The following is a 23,092-nucleotide window of genomic DNA, read 5'->3' as shown; positions in this document are numbered from 1 at the left end:
CTAATTCCCTCTTGGGTCGACATATGTATCATAATTAATCATAAAGCTTTATGATTTATTATATTCATATTTCACCCATAAGTTGATTAAACCTGTACAAAATTCGCTACATAGCCATGGTGACCTAAAGGAACTGGAACAGCACACACACTGAGGATTATCACAAAGGTGGCTTCATGGACGATCCTCTAAAGACTGGAACTTTCTTTTGGTGAAATTGTCACTTTTTTCAGAAGTACTACATTGATGGGTTTTTTTGGTTTTAGACTATTTAAGTTGCTGTTTTCAGAGTAATATTGCAGTCTCTGTCAGAAAACCTAAAATGCTTTATTTTTGTACTGATTTTACTAATTGTACTAATTGTGAAACCCTTTTGTTGAAATGCTGTCCAAAATGAAGTAAAATGCTGTTGTTAATTGTATGTGTTGTACTTATTTAAAGACATTGAATGTTCTAGAGCAGTACAGTAAGTTTCATTCAATAGCTCAAGGTCTAAAATTAATTAAAATTTTAAGTTTGTTCAACTCAATGAACTGTCTTTTTAAATGTAAATTAGCTTAAATATTAAGTTAACACAACCTGCTATTACTTGGTAACTTGTGTTTTTAAGTAAAGAATGTTGAGTAAACAAATATATTTAAGTACCTATAACCAGGGGCGTCACTAGGCCCTTTTTAGGGGGGCTTCAGCCCCCCTAAACTTCTGCCCAGCCCCCCTAAAAAAAAAAAAAATTGATTAATAAATTTTTGATCGCTTCAGTCCCCTTTAAAAAAACTCATTTGAAACGGCGGCAAGCTGCGTCAAGTTTCGGCTCCTCCCCTTATCTGAGTCTGCTTGGATTTAGCGCATTTTTCAATCTGCAGGGGCGCCGAGCAGAGCGAACATCAGAAAGCACAAGGTGTGTGTCGTGTGTGCGTGCATTTATTGATAGATTGCTAATGCTATGATATTACATCTGCATCGGTGCAGTTTTTTGTCATAAATGCATTGCAGTTTACATAATGTAATGTTACTGGAGCATTGGGAGCACACGGGACGGCTCGGTTTCTCATCCAATACAAATACGTTTCGCTGCGTTCACCTTCAGCCCTTATGTGATAGTTGTTTTTTTATTCCTACAAAATTAAGTGATTAACACCCATGAAAACATACTTTAGATTCAGAAAACGATCATGATTTATTTTAATTTACTTTTTACAATTACAGATATATTATAATGTATTTTGACATTACATTATGCAGCCATGCACAGAAATGACACATCATTGTCTGAAAGCACTAGATGGCCCAGAGAGAGAATGTGGAGTTATTTTGTTTTGTATTATTAAATATAGTTTTGTATTAAGTAATAATGAATCAGGAGGAGTGTCATGATACATAAATTAGAGTAAGCATAGAGTAAAGGGATTTTTGATTTTCTTGATTTATACTATTTATACTAGATTTGTACTTGATTTATAGAAGTGGCAAATTGATAATTCATGTTGTTATTTTTAATAAATAGAAATAAATATAGAACAGATTAATCATATTGCCAATAGACAATTACATTAATACATGGTTTGTCTATATTCTTAATGAACATTAGCTGGTTAGTTAAAATACTTAAAATGACATCAATTTTCATGGGGTGACTTTATGAATATCCAACCGTATTGTTGATTATAAAGGCTAAAAAGCTAAAAAACTAAAATAATTTATATTTCATTGTAGATGGATATACAACATTTTTTCTTGTCGTGCGGGAGTAGGTCTGCAAATGAGCAACAGTCAGTCAAATAATAATTTTGTAATCATACCCTTATTGGGGGCTGAGCCCCCCTAAAATCAAAATCCTAGAATCGCCCCTGCCTATAACAAAGAATTTCTTGTTAGTTTTACATAAATTTGCTTCAAGTTGGATTTACTTAAAAAGTGTGATGCAAAAATGGTGCATAACACAACATTTTTTTTTTTTTTTTTTTTTTTTTTTTTTTACAGTGTGGATTTATAGCATTTTGGAACCAAATTCTTCAAATATTTGTTATTTCTTCTTATAGAGACCATTTGATTTAGTTTACCCTAAAAATTAATTACTGCATGAATTATCAAACATGTATTAACATGTAGTTAAGGCTGCTGTTTTCATGCATGAATCCTTATGACTCCTGTCGTAGTTAAGGATAATTCTTCATTAGTTCATGATTAGTTCATATCTTCTTTAATCATGAGTTCATATTAAAGTAACTTTTAATTCAGGTATTAGTACATGATTATTCATATACTGTTATTTTAAAGTGTTACCGAAATATAAAATTCCTCGCCTAAAATTTATTTTCTCAAATAACACTATGTGATCAACTGTGTTTTCGCATCACGGTGCTATATAGACAAAACTGCATCAGTCCAATATTCAGCTGCTGTCTAGATATCTTTCAAAGATTACTGTGGTGTGAATTCGTCATATATATAATATAGAAGCTTTGAACTGAGGCTTTTTTTTTTTTTTTTTTCGATGTGTGCAGAAAGCAAACCTATCACTCACAGAGCAGAGAAAACCACAGTGATGGCACATTAGAGATGTGATACTTCTGACGGTACCTGAGCCTATATATAATCACACACGTACATATTCATATTTCATAAACATATTTTCATATATATATATATATATATATATATATAGACACAGATACTCCCCTCTTTGTGTATTCTGATCCACACACAGATCCCTCCTGTCATTCTTAAGATGAAAGCAGGATGAAAAACAAACCTAAGTGCCTTATTTACGATACTACAGCGAATACAGCGCCTGCACACTCATGCAGCAGAGTGAAGACATTATTTTCATTTAGGTGAGATCTGGGAAGACTTGCTTACACAAAAACTCCCTCTGCTTATGCCTGAGACTCTGCTCTTACCCACATTCACGCTTCACAGCAGAAGAGCTTCATTTGTATTCCGCACGACTATAGCCAGGTAAGTAATGACAAGCAGCAAAGGCCAGCATGTCACAGCTCCTCTCAGCTGGGACAGCCCGCTGACGTCAGGCTTCCACACGCCTGTAGGCTCTGCCGCAGATGAGCCTGCTTCCCTCTAATGAGCCTGCTGTTCGCCTCTCAGGATTGTACATCATCTCCAGTGTCCCCTGGCCGGGTTCAGGTAATAGTCATGGGAATCCACAGCTATTTCTCTTCTCTCACGGATTCCGGATTCATTTGCATTTGAAAAGCTGCATCCTTGTGTGGGGTTAAGCATAATGAGACTTGTGAATAAAACAATCAAGAAAATTTGGATGAAATGGTTAATTGAAACGTCGACAAGGAAAATTTGATTCGGCTACAGAGAGCAACAGTGACTGCATGGCTAGGTTTTTCTCATTCATTTTCTGTATAATCAATCAATCAATCAATCATAATAATAATATAAAAATAAATAATATAATTAACTATTAACTTTTAATATTACATATTTAAATATTAAATAATTAATATTTATACAATTTTAAATACATTTGAAAAATATTCAAATATATACAAATATCCAAGCAGATTAAGAGTGTAGATAGACCAATTCGATTATGTTAGGATATTCACAGTGAAATTCAAATTGGAAATGTTGCCCTTTATGGGTAATGTAGTTCTTCACTTGGAATTTATCAACTAAATGTGATTTTTTTATTTATTTTTTTATTGAAATCACATTGACTACAGACACAAATAGCCTGCAGTAGCTCATGATAGGTCTGTGTTTAAAGGTTTGTAAATTACTGTTAAAAATAATTTCATCTATGGAAAATAATGAATTTCCAGATTTCCAGAACTGGACTGTTGCACTCCATAGCATGTTTGTCAAGGCATAAAGCAACATCCTCTGTGTTTTTAAACATAATTAAAATGTTCTAACAAATAGGAAATGTTTTGGTGTCAGAGCCCACCATCGTATCCGACGTTGGTACAGGCTCAAATCAGCTGGCTCTATTATTTAGGTAATTGCTTTTCAGTACCGGCACTGAGGAGAAAAAATCCAAGCCATCCGTCTCGTATGCAGATAATGAGCAAATGTCCTTATGCTAATGAAATGTCTTTTAAAAGATTGTTGTGGGACATTGATTCTGATCCTTAACTGTGCTATTAATACCTATTTGCCCTTCCATTCCCCGAGATGGCAGCCCTCTCCCTGTGATGAAATATAATTTTTCATTTCTTCGGGAAGGGATGAAAAATGGATGATCTTAGAGGTACAAAAGCCAGAGTCTAGATTGCCTGCAGCTTGCAAACAGGTATTACAAAATAGAGCCATTACGGCAACATCAGCCCGCAAATGGATTTGAAATTGAGTGGAAAACCATGCATGCGACGGGTTAGACTCTTAGCTACTTTGAAGGGAATTAAAGAGAGTAAAACATTCACGCCCCAAAAAAGGCCAAAACTAAATGAAAGAAGCGGTGACACTTAGACCAATACTCTTTCAATTGCCTAAACTAAAAAGATGAAAATCAGATTTTTGCAAAGAAAAAAAAAAAAAAAAAAATGCCTACAAGTAAAATATCAACATTAATGCTTCTCCAGTTCATTTTTCCTTCATGTTACAGTGCAAGATTCAATCCCCCATGGAAAGTGATTATATTGGCTGAAAGAACTCACTTTGGGTATTTTATTTGGAGCCTGCGGCCACAAATCCTATACAACATCGCTGTCAAATTTGGGGAGTAATTACTAAATATTACATTTTTTTTAGTAATGTAACATTAGCATAGCTATGCAATGTCCATATCTTATATGAACAACTGATTCACTGAATCACTTTATTCAATTCAAATGCCTTATTTAATAAAAAAAAAGGTGAAACAAGAAGAATTTTTAGACCTGCAGTATTTTACTTATTTTTAAATATATATATATATATATATATATATATATATATATATATATATATAATCAAATCAAAATATTTACTACAAATAGCTACTTTATATACTACTAAATGTTGTCAGTGTTAGCTAAAACCAAAATTGTTTTTTTTTCATTAATTAAAATAAAAAATAAAGCTTAAAGGAAATAAATGTATTACACTATATACAAATGTATTACATATATAAACTAAAAATGATTATTGGCCTACATTTAACAAAAAAAAAAAAAAAAAAAAAATACTATTTCAGTCTTTCTACTTCAAAATTTCATTTTAATTTGATGTGAACTTAAAAGTTTAAAGAGTTAGTTCACCCAAAAATGAAAATTCTGAAATTAATTACTCACCCTCATGTCGTTCCAAATACATAAGACCTTTGTTCATCTTCGGAACACAAATTAAAATATTTCTGATGAAATCTGAGAGCTCTGACTCCCTCATAGACAGCAATTTAATTACCACTGTCAAGGTCCAGAAAGGTACTAAAGACATTATTAAAACCGTCGACGTGACTGCAGTGGTTCAACCTTAATTGTATGAAGTGATGAGAATTCTTTTTGTGTGCAAAAATAACAACTTTATTCAACAATGTATTCTCTTCTATGTCATTCTCCTGCTGTTTACACTCTGTGCTTCCAGGTTGTACGTCAGAACGCCGGCTCAGACATTGCCAATAGGTGCCAACTGGTTAAAACTCTCTTTACATCTTGATAGCAATAATAGTAGTGGTCTAAATAATAAAAAAAGTACATAGATAATCTGTGGAAGTCTCAGGACCAAAAAAATTCATGCATTCAGTCCAAATGCAATGATACAATGTCCTACCTGCATCACATGTCATCAGTGCGTTCAATGAGACTAGACAACAGTCACCAAGCGCAAACAAACAGCAGCCACCTTTTTACAGTTCCTCCTAAACCAAAAACAAGGTTATGCTGCGCTCACGCCATGTCGTAACCATAACCGTCCTCAGACTCGGATTTGTGTTGATTTAGTTGATTTAATTATAGAATATTGAATAGGTTGTGCGATTATCGTCTTTAAAAAAATCCCCATTTGATGTGGTGGTGACTTGTAACAAGAGGGTTGCGCACACTGCCAATAGCGCACCTAAAAGCTGTCAATCAGCTCAGACATTGCCTCACACGCACACTAGACTTGTGTGGCATATAACAGACACATTAAAATTAATTTTAACATAAGTGCCATCATTCAATCTGTTCACAATATGTTATAACGCGTTTAGGCAGCCTAAAATCATTATGGCTTGAGGTAGGCTTGCTGCGATAGGCGGTGTTACCAGTGTTCAGCCACAACACCGGTATCATCACTTGCCCACCACAGCACCGCCAACCACCGTCGTTTTGATTTTTTTTTTTTTTTTTTTTTGTAATAAAAATTATTTAGTTCAGTAAGAGAACAGACACTACAATTAAAATCTAAACGTGTCTACTCAATTCAGCGCGAGCCGAACGAGAGTCGCAACAATCAGTCAGATTTCACCTCACTTCGCCTCACTCTTGACTGACAAGACGACGGTGGAAGTTTTGGTTTCAAATCGAAAACGGGTTTGTCATTGTACTGCGTTGTTTTTGTGTTTTTCATTAAAAACAACAATGAACCCAGCATTCAAGCAATCGCCGCTACCGAACTGGCGCTAATTTTAAAGTGAAAGTAAAAGGCTCACGGCCGCACCGGCGTTCATAATGGTGTGGAGAGCGAGCATTTTCAGTCTGCTCTGCACCGTAATGATTGTGAAAAAAGATTGAAAGTGTGAATGGTCTCTCTCCATCTCTCTTTCCGTTTATGTGTGTGTGTAGCATAGACTGTAAAAAAATATGGACGTAGCATCCGTGACGTCACCCATAGAGTTCTGAACAGCAGTTTTGAAGCGAAAATGAGGCCGCGGCCATCTTAGCTGCACGTCACCGCACGTCACTCCCGGATAACTGAAAATGGGCAAAGAGGCGGGGAGGTGGTTTGAGCTGATGTGATTGGTTGCTGAAACCACGCCCGCCTAGCTCGACGTGACCACGTTAGCAAGCAAAGGAGCTATCTATCTAGAATAGATACTATCTAAATTATTAATGAAGATAAGTTTTAACATCAGAAAGTTATAAAAGTTTACTGTCAATTTACGGTGTTTTTTTAAGATATAGATGCTCCAACACCAGTAATTTGTGTTGGGTGTGCAAATAACAACATGGAACATCAAATGGGACTTCATACCTTTATAATAGAGATCGCGAGATGAATCCAATCTGTGGCACTTGGGTAAAATATAAATGTCCATTGCAAAAAAAAAAAAAAAAAAAAAAAAAATTTCACATTTCTTCTGAATGATCTGCTCTCTGTCATCGTTCTTCAAGAAAGGATGCAATCTGAGCAGCGATCGTATCTAACAAACAAATGAGCCTGTGTCCAAAGTATATTTTTTTCAAAATAGTGTAGCAGTTTTAGTTATAATATCCAAGCAGTGCTGTCAGAGTTGTATATCCTCCTGGTATTGTCATTGTAACTTAAATCTCGCAATCAAAACTTTCAGCCAATGCCACGATCCAACAACGTGTGCTATGTGTCTCTTCCCAATGCACTCACACAGACACACATCAGTCTCGAATATTATGCAGCAAGCCATATTTTATAAAATAATCGAGAAAAAAAGCACAAAAACGGCTGAGATGCCAAATTCAGCGGCAGCTGAGGTAACATGACGCCTCACAGACAGCAGCGCAATCTACCTGTCACTCAAGTGACCACACCCTTAATTATGCAGAACTTTAAGGCTTAATATAATTTAAACGGATAAGTTATAAAACAATTCACCCTTCTCAGAGTTGTCAAGAAGGGCAAAAATAGCAGTATAGACCAAAACCACAATTTGAACCAACTTGTAAACATGTTTTTTTTTCTGCTATAAACTTGGCCAAATTAACATGGGACTCAGAGATTCTGCTTGAGATGTGTGCATGCGGGGGAGGGGTGCAATTTTCGAATAATACTCGAATAATTCCCAGCGATCTTTGAATATTATTTTTGCTTGAAATGCCCATCCCTAAAAGCAGAGGCTCTGTTCTTTCTTTTGGTATATTGACTGTTTATATATTTATACCATACAATATTCTGGAGGCCAAATATTCTGTCTTTGTGAAAATGATCAAAAATGCTGCCGCTGTCTGGCAACTTTAAAAAAATAAATAAATAAATAAATAAATACTAGTAACACTGCTATGAAATAGTATTAGTTAACAAATCTGATTTGTGAACTGGATTAACCATTTAACAGAGACAAAATACATGCATTTTGGTTTGGAACAAAACACAAGGGTGAATAAATAACGAAAGACTTTCAATTCTCTCTGTGAAATATCGACAAACACTAGGAGGTACTAGTTGAAACAGAAAAAATGATGCACCCTGTAAAAAAAGGACTTAAACAAGCGTTACCTTTTCTGCAGATTGTGCCGTCCCAAAGAAAATGGGAATGAAGGCGAGCCACACAATGCAAGTGGTGTACATGGTGAAGCCGATGGGTTTGGCTTCATTGAAGTTTTCAGGAACGCCTCGCGTCTTGATGGCATATACCGTACATGTTACCATCAGCAAGATGCTGTATCCTAAAGAGCAAATGATTTGTAGGTCTGTAATGTCACACTTGAGAACCCCTCGGGCCTTGTCAGGATTTATGGTCTTCTGCTCATCGTAATCAATTATGGTGTTCGGAGGATCTACTCCGAACCATATGAGAACCCCTAAGAGCTGGACGGCGATGAGGCTAGACGTGATCGCTAACTGAGACGTCGGGCTGATCAGTTTAGGTGGAGTAACCGACTTCTTTCCTTCCTCAAAGATCCGGTAGATTCGATTGGTCTTAGTGAGCAGAGCAGCATAGCTGATACACATTCCCAACCCAAGGAAGATTCGTCTAAAGGAGCAAACGGCCACATCTGGTGTGGCGATCATTACAAAGGTGATGATGTAACACAGGAATATCCCTGTCAGCAGAACATAGCTAAGCTCCCTCCCGGATGCTCTCACGATTGGTGTGTCATTGTAGCGGATGAACGTTGCCATGACGAAGATAGTGGCGATGATACCAAGCATAGCCAAAAAGACGGGAATGATGGCCCAGGGAGAATGCCACTCCAGCTTGACAATCGGGATGGGCTGGCAGGCCGTCCGGTTGGGGTTCGGCCGCATGTTGTAAGCGCACAGCTTGCAGGAAGTTTCGTCGTACTGGTACTGGTACCCGTCGCAGGGCTCGCAGTGCCAGCAGCATGGCATGCCTTTCACCATCTTCTTGCGTTGACCCGTCTTACAGGGCAGACTGCAGACCGAACTGGGTATTTCCATCTCACCGTTGGGCCACTGCATTTCATCGATCTAAAGAGAAATGGACACAAATCAGCATGTTGGTCAATGATATAAATATATATATATACATTGGTTAATCACATACATTGACTTGAATACACCACTTTAATGATAAGTCCTGGGTTTTCTGAATTTTAAATTTAACTATTGTTTTGGGGTGTATGAAGCCAAGAATTTCAGGGTGATAGATTTGCCCTTGTATCATAATGAAGAAAAAAATCAAAATCAAAATAAATTTTTTGAAAATAAATCCTTATAAAAATAAATACATAACACAAAACTAAAAACAAAAATCAAAACAAAATCATAAAAACAACATAAAACAAAAAACCCAACAAAAAAAAAAACAACAACACACAAAACAATACAATACAAACAAAAAACCCAAACAACAATACAAAACAACTAAATTAAACAAAAAAAAAAAACAAACACAAAAAACAATACAATACACAAAAAACAAAACAAGATACAAAGCACCACTGAACACACCAAAATCAAAACAAAACACAAAAAACACAACTAAACTAAACAAAAAACAAATCAAAACAAACAACAACAACAAAATAAAAAATAAATCAAAACAAAAAGGAAATTACATCACAGCAGACTCTCATGTCATGACTGTGGGCCAAAGTCAAAAAGTCTCTTAAAATATCAGATAATTTGATCGGTAGTGTATTTCAAAGTAATGAAAAAGTTCTGGAGTTTTCAGGAATGTATATAACAATTTCAGAAGAAATACTTTAAGACCAGCAGAACCAACATGCCCCCCTTTTTTTGTTTTAACAAGTTAATTATGTACACCCATGAAAGGGTGTAAATGCTTTTAAGTGTGATCATAGGGGAGAAAAGAAAAATACATAATTTTGAGTCTGCTTATTGCTTTCCGTCCACTCCCTTATACCTCCTTTAATATGCACTTTGAATTTCATGCCTTTCATTCAAACATTGCTGATTGCAGTGTGATTACCAATGATTTCTTTTAGCCCTTCGTGGCAACAATCACCATGGAGACGGCTGCATTTTAATGAAACGAGGCAATAAGAGGGCGGTGAGAGAAATGTGGGAAATGCCACTTTTTGGAATGCTTGAATAAATCACACAACATAAAAAAGAGCACTAAAAACACTGAGTAAACTTCGCAATGATTACAGGTTTGGATTCAGTGGAGACATTCACTTTCAAAAAGAGGTCTGCATGAAAATCAAATTTGAAAAATTTATTAGACAATTAGACAAACAAGGAATTGTGTTCATTTAAAGGAACAGTTCACCCCAAAATTAAATTGATGCCAGGTCTTCCTTTGGGGGTGGCCCTTTAAGAAAATTCTGTCATCAGAACGTTTATGCTTTATTACACTATCAATGAAGAGTTGGACTAAAAACAACACTAACACCCAAACTCGGGTATTAGTGGCTTCACCAGAGGACAGCCACAGGCAGTTAGCGACAGAGTAACATTCCATTACACCTGGCTATTATTGGGTCGTATTTGCTTTCGGGAACACAGAGCATTTCACTATTTCCGTGGCAACTGTGTGAATGTCGGACTGACACCTGGAGATGCCATAATGAAAAGCCACATCAATCCAGATGACGCACTCCGGAGCCCAGCTGATTGGACACGGAGAGCATTCTGCCACCCAAACAAAAGCAGAAAGACAGCGCAGTTAATTTAGCGACTGAATCCCATCTGGGGGTCGGGGTGGAAAGGCACAAGAAAGAATGACTTTTTTCTTGTTCATGGTCTCTGAATCTTATTTTAAATTCCTTGCACCATCTTATCTCCTTTCTTGCTGTCGTTTTTCTATCCAACTCTCTCGCAACTATGCAGCAATCCTTTATCAGGCATCAAGGTTGGATAAATTCAGAATTTAAGAAATGGCTCCTTTTTAATTCATGACAAGTATTTGAATTAAAATGAGAGGAAGAGTAATTGAAAAAAATTCAGAGGATAAATAAAATAGCAATATATATATATATATATATATATGAAAGATATATATATGAAACTGAAAGTATGGATAAAATAGTTAAAGGTGCCCTAGAATCAAAAATTTAATTTACCTTAGCATAGTTGAATAACAAGAGTTCATAGATGAAAATGACATACAGTGAGTCTCAAACACCATTGTTTCCTCCTTCTTGTGCAAATATCATTTGTTTAAAAGTCCTCCGAAAAACAGGTGAATCTCAGCATAACACTGACTGTTACGTAACAGTCGGGATCATTAATATGTACGCCCCCAATATTTGCATATGCCAGCCCATGTTCAAGGCATTAGACAAGGGCAGGCCGTATTAACGTCTGGATCTGTGCACAGACAAGGTAAGCAAGCAAGAACAATAGCGAAAAATGGCAGATGGAGCGATAATAACTGACATGATCCATGATTACATGATATTTTTAGTGATATTTGTTAATTGTCTTTATAAATGTTTCGTTAGCATGTTGCTAATGTACTGTTAAATGTGGTTAAAGTTACCATCGTTTATTACTGTATTCACGGAGACGAGAGCCGTCGCTATTTTCATTTTTAAACACTTGCAGTCTGTATAATTCATAAACACAACTTCATTCTTTATAAATCTCTCCAACAGTGTTTAATGTTAGCTTTAGCCACGAAGCACTATCAAACTAATTCAGAATCAAATGTAAACATCCAAATAAATACTATACTCACATGATCCGACACATGCATGCAGCATGCATGACAAACATCTTGTAAGATCCATTTGAGGGTTATATTAGCTGTGTGAACTTTGTAAATGCACTGTATTATAGTCGAGAGCTCGGGGGTCAGGGAGCGCATGATTTAAAGGGACCGCAGCCTGAATCGGTGCATAGTTAATGATGCCCCAAAATAGGCAGTTTAAAAAATTAATTAAAAAAAAATCTATGGGGTATTTTGAGCTGAAACTTCACAGACACATTCAGGGGACACCTTACACTTATATTACATCTTGTAAAAACTGGTTCTATGGCACCTTTAAATAGTTTAAACAACTCTGCATCATGTTTGTCACCAAAATTCACTTCAGTTCAACAAATCCAGTTCTAAATGTTGCTCAACCCTGCAACACGTGTGCAAAGATTATGCACAAATATCCGTACTTTAATGAGCCTAAAATTGGGCTATTCCCATTAGCTGCATAAAAGCTAGCATGATATCAGACGGTAAAGCATGATGCATGCAAAGATGAAAAACACATACATCCACACCCTCATGAGATTGGCTTGCCAGGAGCAACAGTCGGAGCAGAATCAATTATTTACCCAGAACACCAAATATCTCTCTGATAGAACAGAGACAGCAGTGCTGCTTTAAATTATTGAAGCATGTTCACTCAGATGATGTCACAAACGAGAAAAGAACCTGAGAATTACTCCCGGAGCCCAGTCATCTACATTACAATACCACACATTTCTCTGAGCCGGGATTTCGTAAGTTAAAACTTAGGTGAAAACTTATTATTTAAAACTGTTGTTAAGCCAAATCAGAATTGAAGGGTTAGTTCACCCAAAAATCAAAATTCTGTCATTAATTACTCACCCTCATGTCGTTCCACACCCGTAAGACCTTCGTACATCTTCAGAACACAAAGGATTAGTCCACTTTTAAATAAACTTTTCCTGATAATTTACTCACCCCCATGTCATCCAAGATGTTCATGTCTTTCTTTCATCAGTCGAAAAGAAATGAAGGTTTTTGATGAAAACATTCCAGGATTTTTCTCCATATAGTGGACTTCAATGGCCTCCAAACGGTTGAAGGTCAAAATTACAGTTTCAGTGCAGCTTCAAATGGTTTTAAATGATACCAGATGAGGAAAAAGGGTCTTATCTAGCGAAACGATCAGTCATTTTCGAAAATTTTTTTTAAATGTATATGCTTTATATAAACAAATGATCACCTTGAACATACTTCCACTTTTTTGCATTCTTCAAAAATCTGTACAGCTGTACAGCAGAGAAAGCTATACAGTTGTTTTTTCTTTTTGAAAATGACAGATCATTTCGCTAGATAAGACCCTATTCCTCATTTGGTATCGTTTAAAGGTCTTTGAAGCTGCACTGAAACTGTAATTTTGACCTTTAATCGTTTGGAGGCCATTGAAGTCCACTATAAGGAGAATAATCCTAGAATGTTTTCATCAAAAACCTTGATTTCTTTTCGACTCATGAAAGAAAGACATGAACATCTTGGATAACATGTGGGTGAGTAAATGATCAGGAAAAGTTTTTTTTTTTTTAAGTGAAGAGTCATTTTTTAGTTTTTTTTGGTGCACAAAAAGTATTCTTGTCACTTCATAACATTAAGATTGAACCACTGTAGTCACATGAACTGTTTTAAATATGTCTTTATAAGCTTTCTGGGCATTGAAAGTGTTAATTATCTTGCCGGCAATAGAGACTTCACTGAGCCATTGGATTTTATCAAAAATATCTTAATTTGTGTTCTGAAGATGAACGAAGGTCTTACGGGTGTGGAACGACATGACGATGAGTAACCAATGACATACTTTTCATTTTTGGGTGAACTATCCCTTTAATGCAAACTGATTCAGATTCTGAACTGTGTATTTAAAGTTATTGTAGATTGCCTGTAGATTAAAAAAATATAGCAATTTCAGTCCAATCCTTACCCATGGCCTCATGGGATAGTAAAGTGAAAACCAGTTCAGCACTTCAAAATCTTGTTGGATATAGTAGGTCATCCGGGTATTTTTCACCTCTTGTTTTAAGAATACTCTGAATTTGGGCATAATACTCTTTTCACATATGTCTACTTTCACATACACAGTTTTTCATCAACTATGTAGTAGGGAAATATACGTTTTCTGATATATTGCTCAAAGTCTTGAAAAATTGAAACACTCTCACCTTAGAAAACACAAACCCATGTATGAAATGCATTCAGAGGAAATGTCACAACTAGATATCTACTGGACAGACAACTGGAGGGAAGTGTGAAACTAACTAAAAGTAAACTGAAATATAAATTTGAAAGTGGTTAAAAAAACTAATTTATAAGTACAAAAAAAAATAAAAATAAAAATCCCAGCTGAAAAACTTTGAGCCATCACACTAGCAGGTTAACAGGGAGGAGCTGATGTTTTTGTACAGAAAGACGTAACATTATCATTAAAGCTGTTTTCCAGTCAAACAACCTGAATCAAAGCAGAACTAGAAATACATTACAACCCTCAACCTGAGTTCGAAGCACTTTTCAAACCTAAACTTCCAGCTTCCTCTGACAACTGGTAATTTATTTTTCCGCTAGCTTGAGTTCTTTAATCTGGGCCTCCTTTCTTGTTCAACGAAAGGTTCAAAACAAAGTTACAAGTGAATCAGCCAAGTCCCCACACTTGATTTGCCAAGCTGCAGTTCTATTTAAAGAACAATCTCTACCTCTGGGCGAATCAGATCTAGTATCATCTGCTATCATTTCTTTCAGTCAAGCGAACATTGGGGGTCTGGTGGCTAGTAGGCAGTCATGAAGGAAGGCCATTTAGGGTCATTGGGAAATTGTCGACTGAGAGATTAAGAAACTCAAACTAACTACAGCAGTACTGACACTGGTACAACAGAAGTCAATTACTTGTCCCTCAGCAACAGATTGCCTCCGCTTTTTCAAAGCATACACACCACGAGGTTCCCAGATTTTACTGATTAGCTGTCTCACTACACATTTTAAATGTAAACTGCTTAGAAAGTACACAAGTACAAAGTAAGATAATGAAAAAACTTGCCAAGCTTCAATCCAAAAGGGACAGACTGACAGTGTTACTGTCCCTGAACCAATTTAGTTGTCTACTGTAGCTTCTTAGTTTAAAGTTCTGAAGTTTCTAGTTACTGAACTTGAAAGAATAATGACTGTTTCTAACCATTTATAAACATCTTTCATTGGTCAAATCAACATATATATATATATATATATATATATATATATATATATATATATATATATATATATATATATATATATTATATATATATATATATACACACACATATACTATATTGCCTAAAGATTCGGGACGCCTGCCTATCCGTGCACATGAACTTCAATGACATCCCATTCTTAATATGTAGGGTTTAATATGGAGTTGGCCTACCTATAACAGTTTCAACTTTTCTGGGATGGCTTTCCACAAGGTTCAGGAGTGTATTTATGGGAATTTTTGACTGCTCTTCTACAAACCCAATTCCAAAAAAAGGTGTGACACTGTACAAATTGTGAATAAAAACAGAATGCAATGATGTGGAAGTTTCAAATTTCAATATTTTATTCAGAATACAACATAGATGACATATCAAATGTTTAAACTGAGAAAATATATAATTTTAAGGGAAAAAATAAGTTGATTTTAAATTTATTGGCATTAACACATCTCAAAAAAGTTGGGACAAGGCGATGTTTACCACTGTGTGGCATCCCCTCTTCTTTTTATAACAGTCTGCAAATGTCTGGGGACTGAGGCGACAAGTTGCTCAAGTTTAGGAAAAGGAATGTTGTCCCATTCTTGTCTAATACAGGCTTCTAGTTGCTCAACTGTCTTTGGTCTTCTTTGTCGCATCTTTCTCTTTATGATGCGCCAAATGTTTTTTATGGGTGAAAGATCTGGACTGCAGGCTGGCCATTTCAGTACCCGGATCATTCTTCTACGCAGCCATGATGCTGTAATTGATGCAGTATGTGGTCTGGCATTGTCATGTTGGAAAATGCAAGGTCTTTCCTGAAAGAGACGACGTCTGGATGGGAGCATATGTTGTTCTAGAACTTGGATATACCTTTCAGCATTGATGGTGCCTTTCCAGATGTGTAAGCTGCCCATGCCACATGCACTCATGCAACCCCATACCATCAGAGATGCAGGCTTCTGATCCAAGTTTTTCAAAAAGAACTTCAAATTTTGATTCGTCTGACCACAGAACAGTTTTCCACTTTGCCACAGTCCATTTTAAATGAGTCTTGGCCCAGAGAAAACACCTGCGCTTCTGGATCATGTTTAGACTTCTTTTTTGACCTATAGAGTTTTAGCCGGCAACGGCGAATGGCACGGTGGATTGTGTTCACCGGCAATGTTTCTGGAAGTATTCTTCAGCCCATGTGATGATGACCATTACAGTAGCATTCCTGTAAGTGATGCAGTGCCATCTTAGGGGCCGAAGATCACGGGCATACAGTATGGTTTTCCGGCCTTGACCCTTACACACAGAGATTGTTCCAGATTCTCTGAATCTTTGGATGATATTATGCACTGTAGATGATGATAACTCTTTGCAATTTTTCTATGAGAAACTCCTTTCTGATATTGCTCCACTATTTTTTGGGGGGAATTGGTGATCCTCTGCCCATCTTGACTTCTGAGAGACACTGCCACTCTGAGAGGCTCTTTTTATACCCAATCATGTTGCCAATTGACCTAATAAGTTGCTAATTGGTCCTTCAGCTGTTCCTTATATGTACATTTAACTTTTAGGGCCTCTCATTGCTACCTGTCCCAACTTTTTTGGAATGTGTAGCTCTCATGAAATCCAAAATGAGCCAATATTTGGCATGACATTTCAAAATGTTTCTCAATATTTGATATGTTATTTATATTCTATTGTGAAAAAATAAGTTCATGAGATTTGTAAATTATTACATTCCTTTTTTATTCACAATTTGTACAGTGTCCCAACTTTTTTGGAATTGGGTTTGTAGAAGCACATTTGTGAGGTCAGGCACTGATGTTGGACTAGAAGGCCTGGCTCACAGTCTCCGCTCTAATTCATCCCAAATGTGTTCTATCGGGTTGAGGTCAGGACTCTGTGCAGGCCAGTCAAGTTCCTCCACACCAAACTCGCTCATCCATGTCTTTATGGACTTTGTGCACTGGTGCGCACTCATGTTGGAACAGGAAGGGGCCATTCCCAAACTGTTCCCACAAAGTTGGGAGCATGAAATTGTCCAAAATGTCTTGGTATACTGAAGCATACCAGAGTTCCTTTCACTGGAACTAAGGGCCAAGCCCAACCCCTGAAAAACAACCTCACACCATAATCCCCCCTCCACCAAACTTTATGCTTGACACAATGCAGTCAGGCAAGTAACGTTCTCCTGGCAACTGCCAAACCGAGACTCGTCCGTCAGATTGCCAGACAGAGAAGCATGATTCGTCACTCCAGAGAACACGTCTCCACTGCTCTAGAGTCCAGTGGCGGCGTGCTTTACACCACTGCATCCGACACTTTGGTGTAAGTGCTTAGAAGCTTCTGTCACCTCTCTACTGCAATCTTGGCCCATTCCTCACTTGAAAAAGCTTCAGATCACTGATAGTCTTTGGTTTCCATGATACCACTGCTTTCTACAAATTCCATCAAACATTTTCAAAGAGATTTCAATCTGAATACTGTACAGGCCACTCAAGAACATTCACTGAACCAAGCTTAAGTAGATTTGGATGTATACTTTGGGACGGCTTTCCTGCAGGAAAGTCCATTCATCATCAAGCTTCAGTCTCTGCACCAAAGGCATCACCATCTTTGCCAAAATTGCTTGATACTTCAATTAATTCATGATGTCCTTCATACAGTTAAGATTTCTACTTCTTGCAACAGCAAAGAACCCACATAACAAGACTGGACCACCTCCATGTTTGACCATGGAAATGGTGTTCTTCTGCTCATAAACATTGCCTTTTTTGCACCAGACGTACTGCTGATCCATGGGTCCAAAAAGTTCCAGTTTGGTCACATTCCCCCATAAAACATTCTTCCACAACTCCACAGGTATATCCAAATGAATTTAAGCATAATTAAGTCAGCATTTATGTTCGTTTTGGTCAAGAGTGGCATTCGGCATAGCTGCAAAGCTTATGAGCAGAAGAACACCATATCCATGGTCAAACATGGAGGTGGTCCAGTTTCGTTATGGGGGTTCTTTTCTGTTGCAGGAAGTAGAAATCAGACTCTATGATAAACATCATGAAGGACATATCAAGGACATATTGGAGGTTATAAAGAATAAAAGATTCTGCACAAAATGTTACTTTTGGGGGTTGAATATACATATTTTTAGAGCCATTATTGCTTTTATAAAATGGTTACTACACAATACAAATATTAAACAGATATTAAAGCCAAAAATATGTATCAATGCAACCTTCATGAAGTAAACTTTCACTAAAGACGTCCTTCCGCCAGAAAAAAATAGTCCCTAACCGAGAACATCAACAGAAGTTACATTGTTATGCCATTAGATGGCGGCAAAGACTGTTTTCATGAGTGTGTAAGTCAGTAGAGAAGACTTTTACATTGAAAAGACTGAATTGTTGTGAACACAGAACTAGACGCAACCGACAAATGCTTTGACTAGCGCTGTCAGTCATGGGAAAACCCCTTAACTGTTAAACGGACAGGATAATACAGCGGACATTTACAGATTTTTTTATTAAGACCTGAAGGAAAATGCTAAATCGTAGGGTGAGTAAATTGTATATATAACTGTAACTGTAATTCTTATATTAATATAACTAAATTAATTATGAAAAGTTGAAAGTTACCTCCATTTTTGGAAATGAAAGTTGAGGTTATTTGCTTACTTACTCTTGAACATACTCCCAGGTATGTCACATAACTTGCTTTCTGGTAGGGATGCGCCGATACCAAGCTCATGTACTTGTACTCGTACTCGTAAAAGTACCCCCGATACCAAAGACCAATACTTCACGTGACGTAACCTACAGAACCGACACCGGCGGCAGCAGCAGAAACAATGTCAGCCTCAGAGGTGTGGAAATACTTCAAAATTAATGATGACAACCCACACATTGCGAACTGAATCGCGCTGAATGACAGACCAGAGCGCTCGCTCTCTCTCACATGTACTCTCTCTCTCTTTCTTGCGCGTGATCCCAGTTCTCTCAGACAGCGCGCGATCAGTTTTCCTTGCGCCTGAATGGTCAAATGTACACAGTTGTCAAAATGTCCATCGTGTGGAATATCTTTCTGGAATACCCCCTGACTTAGATTAACCTTCTTTACAGTCATCATAAACACTCATAAACAGACATGTAGCTGGGCAAGCTATGGGTCTATTACTGAACCATGTTGCGACAAAGCTTAGGCTAATAAACCATATTTTGTATCTGAATGATTTATTATAATTATAATAATAGGGTATGTCACCCGGCAATCTTAAGATGCCATTGAATCAAACAACTATCTTTATTTCAGTCTTTTTATTAAAGAAATATTTCACCCAGAAATTAAATAATTCTGTCATCATTTACTCACCCTAAAGTCATTCCAGTTCATGGGAGATTATGAGGGATGTACTGTTCTGTAAGAATGCTCGATTCATGAATAAACTTTTTAGAGTCCCAGTTCATAAAACTCTGAATAATTCATTCAAGAATCTTGTTCTCGACCAAATCCTGTTGCAGCATTTAACCGCCAACTGCAGAGAAATATTATCAGTTAATAATCATTTAGATTTTCATTTAGAATCATTAGGGTTTTTTTCCCCCTCACAGAAAGCTATTATATGAAGATTTATACATATTATATATATACAGTGCCCTCCACGAATATTGGCAATCTTAGTAAATACGAGCAAAGGCGGCTGTGAAAATAAATCTGCATTGTTTATCCTTTTGATCTTTCCTTAAAAAAAATTCACAAAATTCTAACCTTTCATCGAAGAAAAACAATTGAAACTGGGGGGAAAAGCTCATTATGAAATAAATGTTTTTCTCTAGTTTATGTTGGCCACAATTATTGGCACCCAATTATTGCAACATCCTTTTCCCAAGATAACAGGTCTGAGTCTTCTCCTATAATGCCTCATGAGTTTGGAGAACACCTGACAAGAGATCAGAGACCATTCCTTCATACAGAATCTCTCCAGATCCTTCATGTGTTCATAATTTATGTGTACGACAGCCTGGTCAAAAATAGTGTCCGCAAAATTGTCATGTTTCACATCACATTGTCATTCAGGTTCAGAATGACATAAGGGTGAGTAAATGAACTACTGAACTACAGTATTTCTACACTGACAACCACATCCTAAACCAGCACCCCCCCAGAAAAAAACAGAAAAAAAAACAAAAAAACATCAAAATTAACAGCTGCACATAATAAATGTTCTACACTGAAAAAGGTGAAATTGCTTTCACAGTTTATGACAAAGAAACGGCAAATAATGCATTGAATTAAACATGAAACACCCTGTATTGGGCGCTTCTACAGGGAAACACAATTGCATCCTAAAGTCAGATCACCAGGCTGTGCGTGACCTTTAGAACTGTGTTGTTTTGTCCCATGGCTGCAGTTCTTTTCTCGAATTCTCGTTTTTTCATGCTCCACCAGATCGCTCAGTTCATGCCCCAGCGTGCTGGGAGTGCCGAGGCCGAACAGAAAGCTGCTCTGGAGTGTATTTAGCAATGCAGAGAGGAGGTGAAGATGGGCCCTCATTATTCCCAGAGCCTCCTTCTCTTATCGGGCCCAGCCAGGCCTTTGCTTCCCTTCCCTGCATTTAAATTGTGTTAAGCACAATTGTCAATAAATCATTGTGGTGAGCAGGCCAGCATCATACTTAAATAACATTAGCCTGAGGGTAAAAGGAAGACCCAGTGTTTGCCCGGAGGAGAATATCCCACAAAACAGACAGGTAAATAATAATAATAATAATAAATAAATAAATAAATATATCAGTGACTGATGTCACAATGAAGGGGGGAAAAAATCATGTAACCTTGACTGAGGACTTCAAATATTCTGCATAACCCTGAATACAATAGACTTGCCAATGGCTACACAGTAAAACAGAATGTTTTTGAATACATTAACATTTTTTTTTACATTTGCTGAAGAACATGTGTGGTTCTTGCCTGTGCATGGCCCTTTTTTCAATGTAAGCTAATGGGATTTTTTTTTTTTTTTTTTTACTGTAAAAGTAAAAAAGTATTGACTTTGACACAGACAATACTTTATTTCTCACAATTTAATATTTTTCTAAGAACTGCGAGATATAAACTCAGAATTGCAAGATAAAAAAAGTTGGAAATGTGAGTTATAAACTCAGAATTGGGAGAAAGATGGTCAGAATTTTGAGCAAGAAAATAGTATTAATATAAAATATAAAATATATATATATATATATATATATATATATATATATATATATATATATATATATATATATATATATATATATATATATATATATATATATATAATTGAGAAAGTCACATTTACTTTTTTTTTTGCTATTATGTGGAGGAAACCAGCTTCCAAAGTCATTGTTGACTAAAAGTTTTAAAAATGTTTTTATTTATTTTTTTTTTAAATAAAACAATTATATATAACATAATAAAAAAAGGTAATTCAAAATATAAATGCTTACTATAATAGTATATAAATAAATAACTTTTTTCCCCCAAAAATATTTATAAAAAAACAAAACAAAACAAAAAACACTTTATTTAAAAAAAAAACAAATGCAAATGCTGCAAAATTTAGGCCAGGAGAATAAGAATAAAAACAATAACAAAACTTGCCCATGCAATACTCACCACCACATTGCAAAGTAGACGATTGCCACAATGTTGCAATGCATTTTTACGGTGTTTAGAGTAATTTTAGTTGTGTTGTCATGCGGCTGCTAGGGTATTCTGCTCTCTCGATATGGCTTGCATCTTTTTATGAAAGTCTGTGGAATTTTTTTTTTTTTTTTTTTTTTTTGCAGAATTAACAGCACAATCTGAATTATTCATGTCAGTAACACAAACTGAATGATTAATACATTTATAAATTGTCAGTTATAGCTAGAACTAGGAACTAGTTTAAACCATTACCGAAGTATATTATTATTATCATTATTACTTGGACATTCTTCTTTAAAATATTGCTGCAGTCTCGCTGTCAAAAAGAACACACACACACACACACACAAACAAAAGTCATAACACCCAAACTATTCTAGCTCCAACAAACCGTCTCTACTCACACAGATATTGTGTGTAGTAAATCACACAATGGAGGTTTCAGAGAGTTTTCCGCAAGGTGCCAAGCAGTCTCTCTAGTTGCTTAGAAACCAAGAATTAAAGCTCTCTCTCTCTTGCTTTCTTTCTCTTGGCCCCCACTCATACACTGCATGCATAAATGCGTCCACTGCGGCACATCTGTGGTCAAGGTTTTGAACTTTGTACCAATTTGACAACCTTAGATTTTGCTACATACAGGGCTCATCTATTTACTACACAAGCGTAGTTAGCGTTGCGCTAATGTTCTGCTTCTTTCCAGCACATCTGCAGTGAAGGGGCAAGAGTAATTAGCTTCATATCTGCTCCCCACCCAAAGCAATCCCCCCCTAGCCTTCATGACACATAGTTCGTAATTTGGACTTTGGGGGCCACCATACTCTGTCCTATTGCTCGTAATTAAGAGCAGCATGGCAATCCTAATGAGATTAACAGCCCTGTTGCTATGGATACTGGACGAGATCTAACTCTTTAGCCTTCGGTGTGGTTGTTTTCTTCAGTTCTTCATCAGCTCACCTCCTCCTCCTCAACAAACTCAGTGCGGAGAGAGCGATAAACGAGAAGCAGATTCGTTTAAGTGTGGGAAGCCGTGTCACAATGATAATTACGTTACCCAGGTTGCGCTAATGAAAGGCGTGGTGATACTTGATTTGTTTTCCACCCAAACGGAGTCATTATGAGTGCCCAAAACTAACCGCAGCAGTAATTGTCTCTGGCTTGTGTCACACGGTACTTTCTCAACACTGCCTTCTTGTCAGTTGGCATCGCACATTTGATCTGACACCCCG

General features: G+C 36.6%; 1 protein-coding gene across 1 annotated transcript in view; it reads right to left on the bottom strand.

The window, feature by feature from the left end:
- Positions 1-23,092, bottom strand: part of grm7 (glutamate metabotropic receptor 7) — a 253,251-nt gene that overhangs the window by 46,344 nt on the left and 183,815 nt on the right. Inside the window, exon 8 of the mRNA XM_067398520.1 lies at positions 8,341-9,276. Coding sequence (XP_067254621.1) covers positions 8,341-9,276 — 936 coding nt within the window. The remainder of the gene's footprint in view (positions 1-8,340; positions 9,277-23,092) is intronic.

Source organism: Chanodichthys erythropterus, chromosome 10 (assembly GCF_024489055.1).
Source record: "Chanodichthys erythropterus isolate Z2021 chromosome 10, ASM2448905v1, whole genome shotgun sequence".
In the NCBI taxonomy this organism is placed as follows: Eukaryota; Metazoa; Chordata; class Actinopteri; order Cypriniformes; family Xenocyprididae; genus Chanodichthys; species Chanodichthys erythropterus.
This window is presented reverse-complemented; position numbering and strand designations above follow the sequence as displayed.